This window comes from Solanum lycopersicum, chromosome 9 (assembly GCF_036512215.1).
Source record: "Solanum lycopersicum chromosome 9, SLM_r2.1".
Taxonomy (NCBI): Eukaryota; Viridiplantae; Streptophyta; class Magnoliopsida; order Solanales; family Solanaceae; genus Solanum; species Solanum lycopersicum.
Genome location: NC_090808.1, coordinates 19402771 through 19413383, shown reverse-complemented (window position 1 = coordinate 19413383; position 10613 = coordinate 19402771). Strand labels below are relative to the sequence as shown.

General features: G+C 35.8%; 1 protein-coding gene across 1 annotated transcript; it reads left to right on the top strand.

Annotated features, from left to right (window-relative positions):
• Positions 1-6107: 6107 nt before the first annotated feature.
• On the top strand, positions 6108-9979 carry LOC138338404 (uncharacterized). Its single transcript, XM_069289361.1, has 6 exons — positions 6108-6753; positions 7054-7338; positions 7591-8048; positions 8130-8301; positions 9507-9562; positions 9698-9979. Exons 1-6 carry the CDS (start codon positions 6108-6110, stop codon positions 9977-9979), a joined length of 1899 nt encoding a protein of 632 aa, XP_069145462.1.
• The last annotated feature ends 634 nt before the right edge of the window (positions 9980-10613 follow it).

The window sequence follows — 10613 nt, the reverse complement described above, 5'->3', positions numbered from 1 at the left end:
TTCATAGGACCAGATTTAGTCCATCAATCTATAGAGAAGGTGAAACTAATTCAGGAGAGGTTGAAAAAAATGCAGAGTTGTCAGAAATCCTGCATAGACATCAGAAGAAAGGAGTTATAGTTTGAAGTAGATAATTGGGTTTACTTGAATGTTTCACCAAGAAGGGTGTTATGAGGTTTGGTAAGAAGGGCAAACTTAGTACTCGATTCATTGAACCTTACAAAATAGCCAAAAAGATGAGAAAAGTGTCTTATATGTTGGAGCTACCACAAGAGTTAGCCACGGTTCATCTGGTATTTGACATCTCCATTTGGAAGAAGTGCGTGGGAGATCCTTCATTGAGCACACCAGAGAAATTAATTGGGTCAAGGATAACTTATCTTATGAGGAGATTCCTATTCATATTCTAGATCACCAAGTTCGCAAGTAAAGAACAAAAGAGGTAGCATCAGTCAAGGTCCTTTGGAGGAACCAATTTGTTGAGGAAGCTACTTGGGAAGCTGAGGAAGATATCAAGAAGATATACCATCTCTTTGAGTTTGGAGAAAATGCAGATCAGGGTACTAATTCTTTTCTTCGTAATCTTCAAATTATTAGTGAACCTGTTGTTCTTTTGTATTTACTTAAAGAGCATTTGAACTTGATATTACCACTTAGCCTAGTAAGAGTAATCTCATTCGAGGACAATTGTTCCCAACGTATGATATATTGTAATATCTCGCAATTCAAAACAACTAATAAAGAATCTAAGAACTGGAAATCCTCATTTTTGGAAATACTTAAAAATATAGAAATTTACTTAAGTTAGAAAAAGTGAGTTTGTAAACTTGAACGCCTATAAATACTAGCTCATGATGAGTTAGGAGTTATTTTTGATATGGTTGGAAATATCTTGAAATTATATTTCCAATGCCACCATGTTTGCGCTATTCTGAGCTCGTATGAGTGAGTTATGCCCTTTTAAAGTTTGACAGTTTTAATATGAAAAGTCTGAAAACTGGATTCTAGAGGGGTAGTTTGGTGTTTACTATACCCAACATTATTATTCTATTTTATGAGTTCAATTGTAGTAAAGTCAAATTTTATTTAGTTTAGAAAAGTGAATTTCACACTAGGGCTTGGAGAGAAGAGAAAAGAGGAGAAAAGGAAAGAAAGTTCAAGATTCGTCAACAAAGTTTAAGAATCTCTTGTGGATTTCATCAAGGGGTAATCCCTACAAGGTATGTAAGCTTCCATAGTATTGGATTAGTTCACTCAAACGCCAATCATAATTTATTCAACTTATTTTCGTTCTTGAAATTTAAGGATTAAAGTTCTTGATAAGTGCTCTTGAAGTTTCCTTATCGGTTATGTTTTGATGTACGACTCTACTTTGGTCAAATAAAAAAGAGAATATATCTTAGAATATTAGGAGTTACGTGATCCGTAAACAATCCAATTAAATGTAATTGAACCTACTTTCGAACCCACCAATTTCGCATAAATCCTACATCTAAGGAATGAATTATGACTATTCTAATAACCTAGACAGTGTTGTTATGAATTAGCTGACGGGAAAACATTAAGAAGGGTTTTTTTTACCTCCAAAAAACCCTAAACGAATGTATTGACTAATAAAAAGATCAAAACAACCAGATTTTCATCATTGCTAATGAAAGTCATAATTCTTGGTCATAGAGATTTCATGAAACAATTTAAGAATTTGAAGAGAGGGTTTCTTGACCAAATACCTTCAAGCTAGAGTTTCAAGGTTTCTATTCAAGTTCTTATCAAAATTTTTAAAGATCGTTCTTCTTTCTATCTAAATCATTTCAAAACATAATGAGATATTTTCTTTCGCAAATCATTACCTTTGAATCCATAGTTCAATTCAATTCAAGTCAAGTCAAGATGTTAAGAGTAATGTCAAGAAGTCGAAAGTCAAGTTAAGAAGTCAAGAGTTATGTCAAGAAAATTCTTAAAGTTTTTTAAAAGTCTTTCACAAATATTTTAACCTGTTTTAAGACTTCAATATCAATGTTAAGAAAAGGTTTTGGATTTGAAATTCTTTCTTCAAAGAAGTATTTGGGAACTAAGTATTCCCAAGAAGTTTTAATTGTTTTTTCAGATTTAAATAAAAACATAAATTGAGATTCCACAAGAGCCTTTGAGCTAGTTTTCAGAAAAGAGTAAATGTTTTCACAATTAAGCAACAAGGGAAACTTTGATTTCTAAGATAACCTTTGAGCTATGTTTTAGAGAAATTATCTCAAATAACATGAAAAAGAATGTTTTTACACATAAGAGCTATTATCATATTTTGGGAGCAGTATTGAGCACTGATATGAAATAGAGTTCAAATAACTCACAACCATCATAGGTATAAAAGGATCATACTTTTTAGATATTTTGTTTAGTGTTTTTTAGCATAGACTACTGGATCCACTTTGTAGTTCAGGTCCTATACGCTTGGCGAGGTATAAGATGCTATGCAGTATGAGAGAAATCGCGGAATCATGACAATAGCTCTTACGTGATGGTTGTCAGTTAGAGAAACTCCCACATCGATATTTTATATTTTAATATATATATATAAAATAATTGTATTTTCATATACAAAAATAGTTCATGTTGTATCTTTGCATACATAGAGAGTTATAATTGTATTTCTATATACAAAGTTGAAAAATCATGTTTTAAACCTTTTCGTTATACTTCATTTATTCACATTGCTTTATGTTAAAATCAATTGAGTTCTATTGTGTTAAGTAAAGCCTAGGTAAGATTTTATTTCAGATTCTTTTCAAGCCTATGTTATGTTTATCATCTTATGATGCAGACGCACGTAATTAGGATTAGTAAGCAGCACATCATTGATTGAGTGAGCACTCTAGAGTTAGTCGGTGAGCCACCTTGCATTCTGGAGGATGATGTACCATTTCACGATGCTTTCAACAGCTGTTTGTGTCTAGTGACTTTTTGTAGCAGTTTTAACAAGTTTTTATATTTGTTTTGCATTAAAGATGTTCAGTTTGAAAATTTATAAGGCATATAGAAAAGGGTATAAGACGACCTAGGACGGCCATCGACATCCAATCATTCAATCGAGAGTCCATAGGTGGTAACAGTCGATGTGCAGTGCAGGCTAAGGGAGAAGATCAGGGAAATCAGACCAAGTGTGGAACCACGAGAGAAAATGACGATATTTTATATTTTAATATATATATAAATAATTGTATTTTCATATACAAAAATAGTTCATATTGTATCTTTGCATACATAGAGAGTTATAATTGTATTTCTATATACAAAGTTGAAAAATCATGTTTTAAACCTTTTCGTTATACTTCATTTATTCACATTGCTTTATGTTAAAATCAATTGAGTTCTATTATGTTAAGTAAAGCCTAGTTAAGATTTTATTTCAGACTCTTTTCAAGCCTATGTTATGTTTATCATCTTATGATGCAGACGCATGTAATTAGGATTAGTAAGCAGCACATCATTGATTGAGTGAGCACTCTAGAGTTAGTCGGTGAGCCACCTTGCATTCTGGAGGATGATGTACCATTTCACGATGCTTTCAACAGTTGTTTGTGTCTAGCGACTTTTTGTAGCAGTTTTAACAAGTTTTTATATTTGTTTTGCATCAAAGATGTTCAGTTTGAAAATTTATAAGGCATATAGAAAAGGGTATAAGACGACCTGGGACGGCCATAGACATCCAATCATTCAATCGAGAGTCCATAGGTGGTAACAATCGATGTGCAGTGCAGGCTAAGGGAGAAGATCAGGGAAATCAGACCAAGTGTGGAACCACGAGAGAAAATGACGATATTTTATATTTTAATATATATATAAATAATTGTATTTTCATATACAAAAATAGTTCATATTGTATCTTTGCATACATAGAGAGTTATAATTGTATTTCTATATACAAAGTTGAAAAATCATGTTTTAAACCTTTTCGTTATACTTCATTTATTCACATTGCTTTATGTTAAAATCAATTGAGTTCTATTATGTTAAGTAAAGCCTAGTTAAGATTTTATTTCAGACTCTTTTCAAGCCTATGTTATGTTTATCATCTTATGATGCAGACGCACGTAATTAGGATTAGTAAGCAGCACATCATTGATTGAGTGAGCACTCTAGAGTTAGTCGGTGAGCCACCTTGCATTCTGGATGATGATGTACCATTTCACGATGCTTTCAACAGTTTTTTGTGTCTAGCGACTTTTTGTAGCAGTTTTAACAAGTTTTTATATTTGTTTTGCATCAAAGATGTTCAGTTTGAAAATTTATAAGGCATATAGAAAAGGGTATAAGACGACCTGGGACGGCCATAGACATCCAATCATTCAATCGAGAGTCCATAGGTGGTAACAATCGATGTGCAGTGCAGGCTAAGGGAGAAGATCAGGGAAATCAGACCAAGTGTGGAACCACGAGAGAAAATGACGGTCCGTTGATTAATTGACAAACCGTACTGGTAAAATGTCGATTGGTCCAAAGAAGGTTCCAGTAGCTGACTTTTACAAATTCTAAGTGTGGAACGACAGAGGAGGATCGATGGAAAGTAGATGAGTCGACGGACCGTACTACAGGTCTGTCATGCAATTCAGAGAATATGTTAATCGATGAAGAAAAATTATTCTAAGTCTAAACTTATGGAGTTAGTCGACGAACCGTCATTGAATCAACGATCCATCAGTTAGGTCGTCAATTTATGCCACATCAACTAAAAAAACTTTCCTTATTTTAATTCCGATTCTTTTCGGAATATGTTTTCGATAAATAAGGGATGAAAGCATCATTTTTTGGGTTTAGACACTTTTATTATTGTTGTACTTTGTGTTTGGAGATTCATTTTGCAAACTTTAGCAATCAATTAATTTTTGGGTTTTATATGAAGGTTTTACATGCAATTTCAAGTTAATTTTCTGGGTTTCTTCTTATTTTTGAGTAAGTTCATGATTTCTTCATTAAAAACTATGAATTGTGGTCTTGCTTGCATGGGTAACTAAATCCACAACTAGAGTCATGGGAACTATGGGTAATAAACAATGTAAATCTAGAAAATTAGCATTTCTCATATAGATTTTTGCATGTATTGATAATCCTTTCGTTGAAAAATCTTTTTAACTAGTACAGATATTAGAATTAGCTTTGTTGCTACTTGCCGGACCAATGAGGTAGTTAATAAGAAAAAATTATCAACATAGATTTAGTGTGATACTATCTAATAGGCTAGTGTCGATTAGGGCAAAGTAATAACTAAGCCATAGATTTATTATTATGTTTAATATGAGGTAAAGGTAAGGGTTAGTAGTTTTTACACACGTAGCCGGACTAAGGTATAGGGTGAAATTCTCTAGTTGCTGGACCAAGGATTTAGAGATACATAACTTAACACTTTACATACAAAACACTACGGAAGAATTGTTATTGCTAGGAATACGACGTTATGAACCAAAAGAACCCCTTTAATTACATGCCTTCAAAAGACCTTCCATAATAGAAATAATAGTGATTTGATGTTAAGTCTAAACCATTTTCCTCGTTGGATCGATCCTAACCTTCTAGTTGGGTTATTTAAGGGATCAAGATAACTTATATTTTTTAGGGAGGTGTAATTTGAGTGTATCAAGTTCTGGCGCTGCTGTCGGAGAATTATGGCTTTTAGATTAACTTAAATTACATTATTGAAATTTAGTCAACGATTTCCTAATTGTTCATTTTATTTTTCTTTTTGATTCTTTCAATTCTAGTTCTAGTGTATGACACGTACACGGAGCCGAGCAGAACTACTCATCCCCTTTGATCCCGAACATAACAACACTTTGAAAAGGATGGGGAATCAACAGAACCCAGCCAATGTAGGTGATGGGGTATTCTAGCAGCCTCCGTTACTGGTTGAATCACACAACTAAAGTTGTGTTGAGAATCAATTGGACAGTACTTTTAGGATGCAGCCTCCAACCCCACTACCTCAGGATTACTATAGGGGTAACGTTGACATTGCTATCTCTGATGGACCTTTTTTGCTACCCTCTCTGCCACTTGGGTGCACATTAGTGGTGACGAGTAGCTTAATTTAGATGTTCACCGCGAAGTTTTTATTCATGGGGCTTTCATTGGAGGACCCACATGCTCATATAGCTAAACTTAGGTCTTTGTGCAAGAGTTGTATTTGTAGATTGGACTTGGACATGAATGTCATTGGGTTGAGAGTGTTTCCTCTATCACTCATAGAAGATTTTGCCATATGGTTTACTGAGATTCCCTACAACTCTATTTTTACTTGGGATAAATTGAGAGATGTGTTCTCGGCAAGGTACTATCAAGTGTCCAAGAAACTCAATCACAAGGAAAAGGTAGACAACTTTGTGGTACTACCAGGAGAGTCGGTGAGTAGCTTTTGGGACAGATTTACTATGTTAATGAAAGGCTTTCCAAACCTCCACATTAACAATGAGTTTTTAAAAGAGTGCTTCTACCGAGTTCAAGATGACGATAAGAAAGTAGTGCTCAATAATATTGTGGGTGGTTCCTATGGAGAGTGCACATATGTTGAAATTGCAGAGAAGTTGGAGATAGTATATCACATCAATAAGGCTTGGAGATCTAGAAAGTTGAACACTGGGAGAAACATCTTTGCGGTTCAAGTTACAAACAACTCAACAACTTATGATATCCATGAAGAGTTGGCACATATAAGAACTGAGTTAGGGTTGGGTTTTGAAACTACTGAGCGGAGGTGCAAAGAAGGTATATGCAGTTATCTATTTGACTAAACCACCACTGCCAGTAGATGAGTTCTATTATGAAGAGGATACCTATGTAGTGAATGATTAAATGGGGGGTTTCTGACCAAATGCCCAAGACTCCAATTACAAAAACTCGTACCAAGGTCAGGAAAAATCAAAGTCGGAACTATGGTTACTACAACAGAGAGGGTAAATATTGCCGAGATGGGAACTAAAACAACAAAAATAACTTCAAATTGAGTAACTATGGCAATAGGAATGTTCGAAGTGGGCCCTAATGTTCCACCTCAAAAATGAGAAGTTTCTCTTAGAGACGATGGAGGTAGTATGGTGAGAGTTGAGGATATGCTGCACAAAATGATGAGGAGGTTTGACGCTTATGATGAGAATGTCAAGGAGATGAGAGAAGACCTAGATAATATTGGACAAAAGGTTGATGCATATGCAGTGTCGATTACGCACCTTGAGTTACAAATGACTAAGTTGTCTACTACTGTAAACCCTCTCCAACCTGGGACTCTTCCTAGAAACACTATCAAGAATCCTAAAAATGATGGACATTATATGGCAGTTAGGACTCGAGGAGGTAAGCAAAACATTGATCCACCTATGTCGTCTATGGTAAAAGATTATATGTGAAAAGACGATGAAGTAGTAAAGGATAATGGACAATTTGTGGACAAAATGACGAAAGAAGTAGAGGTCTCTCAAAAAGTGGTTCCCATTCCTAGATTTCCCCCACCATGCCCTTAGAGATTAGTGTAGAAGTCTAAGGATGGTAAATATCAACAATTTATCACTATGTTGAAACAACCTTTAATCAATGTCCTTTTGATAGAAACATTGGAACAAATGCCTGGTTATGATAAGTTTATGAAGGATATGGTGACAAAGAAGAAATCAGTGAGTTTTGAGAATAATGACAGAATGCAACATTGCACTACTATTGCTACAAGGTTTGTGCTGCAAAAGAAAGAAGATCTTGGCGCTTTTACTATTTCATGTACGATAGGGTTACCACATTTTGTTAAGGCATTATGTGATATAGGTTCTAGCATAAATCTTATGCCTGTGTGCACTTATAAGAAGTTAGGCTTAGCTGACCCGAAGGCTACTAAGATGCGGTTATTGATGGCCGATCGAAGATTAAAGAGGCCGATCAATATAATCCATGATGTGCTTGTGAAAGTGGAGTCATTTATATTTCTGACCGGTTTTGTGATTCTTGACTGTGGGGTTGATTTTGAGGTTCCCATTATTCTAGGGAGGCCATTCCATGCCAAGGGGAGTGCATTGGTTAATACGGAGAAAGGAAAGATAATGTTTAGGTTGAACAATAAATAAGCAACTATTAACGTTTGTTGGTCCATGAAGCAGAGTCATGAGCTCCAAACAATATATGGTATATCATACAGGGTTGAGAGAGATATAGAAGATATCGTTGAGCGACTAGGTGTTGAGGCACTAGTGGCATTTATCATGAATTTTGACGGTGATGGTATTGAAGAGTATGGGTCTTTGTGGATGCACTTGAATGGAACGAATATCGGTAAAAATGGAAGAAACTATAGTTGGATTTGAAGCATTACGAATCTCCAACCATGAAACCATCTATATAGGAGAACCAAAAATTATAGCTCAATTCTCTACCGCCTCATCTGAGGTACATGTTCTTGGGTAGAGATGAAACATGGCTGGTGATAATTGCAGAAGATTTCAATGGGACACAAGTTGAGTAGCTAGTGTCGGTATTGAAAAAGTTCAAACGAGCCCTTGGGTGGAATATTGCAGACATTATTGGGATCCCTCCTGGTATTTGCTCCAAAAAAATCATACTTATGCCCGATTATAAACCAAGTATTGAGCACCAAAGGAGGTTAAATCCACTCATGCAAGAGGTAGTGAAAATGGAGATCATCAAGAGGGTGGATGCTGGAGTCATTAGTTTGGTGTGTACCTAAAAAGGGTGGGATGAAAGTGGTGCCCAATGAGCGGAACGAGCTTGTTCCAATGCTGCCAGTGATTGGTTGGAGAGTTTACATGGACTACCGGAAGTTGAATGCTTGGACTTAGAAGGACCATTTCCGCATGCCCTTTATGGATCAGATGTTAGACATACTCATTGGAAAAGGGTGGTATTATTTTCTTGATGGTCATTTGAGCTACAATCAAATCAATTTCCCCTGTAGATCAAGATAAGATAACTTTTACTTGCCTTTATGGGACATTTGCATTCAAAAGGATGTCGTTTGGGTTTGGTTATGCACCGTCCACCTTTCAGCGATGTATGATGTTGATATTCTCTTATATGGTGTTGGACACTATTGAGGTTTTCATGGATGATTTTTCTATGGTTGGCAGCTCCTTTGATCGGTGTTTGGGCAATTCTGATGAGGTGCTAAAAGTTGTGAAGATTGTAATCTATTTCTTAATTTGGAAAAATTCACTTTACGGTGAAAGAAGGTATATTGATTGAGTCACCACATCTCAGACTAGATGATAGCAGTTGATCGAGCTAAAGTGAAAGTGATAGAGCGGCTCCCTCCACCTATCTATATAAAAGGTGTGAGATATTTTCTTAGACATGTTGGCTTTGGCTTTTACCTAAAGTTCATTAAGGATTTTTACAATATTGCACACCTTTTATGCAAACAACTTGAAAAAGAATGTAAGTTCCATTTCGATGAATCCCGTCTAAAAGAATTTGGAGGGTTAAAGGAGAAATTGGTATCCGGGCTCATTATTATTCTCCAGATTGGAGTGAGACATTTGAGGTGATGTGTGATGCTAGTGGGGTTGAACTTGGTGTGGTATTGGGATAGACAAGGGATAAAATTCTTCACCCCATTTACTATGAAAGTATGGCTATGAATGAAGCACAAAATAACTACACGGTAACTTAAAAGGAGCTTCTTTCGGTGGTGTTTGCATTTGAAAAATTTCAGTCCTATTTGCTTGACACGAGCGTTATAGTGCATACGGACCACACCGCTTTGAGGTACTTGATGGCAAATATGGATGCAAAGCCAAGGTTGATTAGTTGGGTATTATTGCTGCAAAAGTTTGATTTTGAGGTGAAAGAAAAAAAGGGAAATGACAATCCAGTGGCCTGCCACTTATGTAGATGGGAGGATGACGCTATGCGTGAATTGGGAGAAAAAGAAGAAATAGATGATGCATTCCCTGATGAACATGTATTGGCCGCTTCTCAAGATTTGATTCCTTAGTTTGTAGATTTTGCAAATTATCTGGCAAGTGATATAGTTCCGTCAGACTTTACCTTCCACTAGAGGAAGAAGTTCATGTATGATGTTAAAAGTTATTTTGGGATGAGCCTTACATATATCAGCGGAGTCCCGATGGCATTATTCGTTGTTGGGTACCATAGTTTGAGATGTTGAGTATTTTGGAGGCATATCACTCCTGGCCAGTGGGTGGAACCATAGTGGTATCCAAACTGCACATAAGATCTTGCAATGTGGGTACTATTGGCCAACAATTCACCAAGATGGTCATGAGTTCTTCAAATCATATGATCGGTGCCAACGAGATGGAGGAAATTTGAAGTGTAAAGAACTCCCCTTAAATCCTATTTTGGTGATTAAGTTGTTTGATGTATGGGGCATTAATTTTATGGGCCCGTTTGTGAGTTCTTAATAGATGAAGCATATACTTGTTGCAGTCGATTATGTGTCAAAATGGGTGGAAAAAATTGTTCTTCTCAACTATGAAGGAAAGAGTGTTACCGCGTTCTTGAAAAAGAATATCTTCTCTAGATTTGGTATACCTAGGGACACTATTAGTGATGGTGGCTCTCACTGCTGTGATAAATTTTTCAAAGGGCTTTTGAAGAAATATGGT

What these genes read in the sequence shown, in the direction of transcription:
- LOC138338404 (XM_069289361.1), top strand. Translation starts at nt 6,108, where the DNA reads ATGGGGCTTTCATTGGAGGACCCACATGCTCATATAGCTAAACTTAGG. An exon ending in ATGCCAAGGGGAGTGCATTG is followed by an intron (nt 8,049 to 8,129) that starts GTTAATACGGAG and finishes TCCATGAAGCAG; the next exon opens with AGTCATGAGCTCCAAACAAT. An exon ending in CTTGAATGGAACGAATATCG is followed by an intron (nt 8,302 to 9,506) that starts GTAAAAATGGAA and finishes ATTATTCTCCAG; the next exon opens with ATTGGAGTGAGACATTTGAG.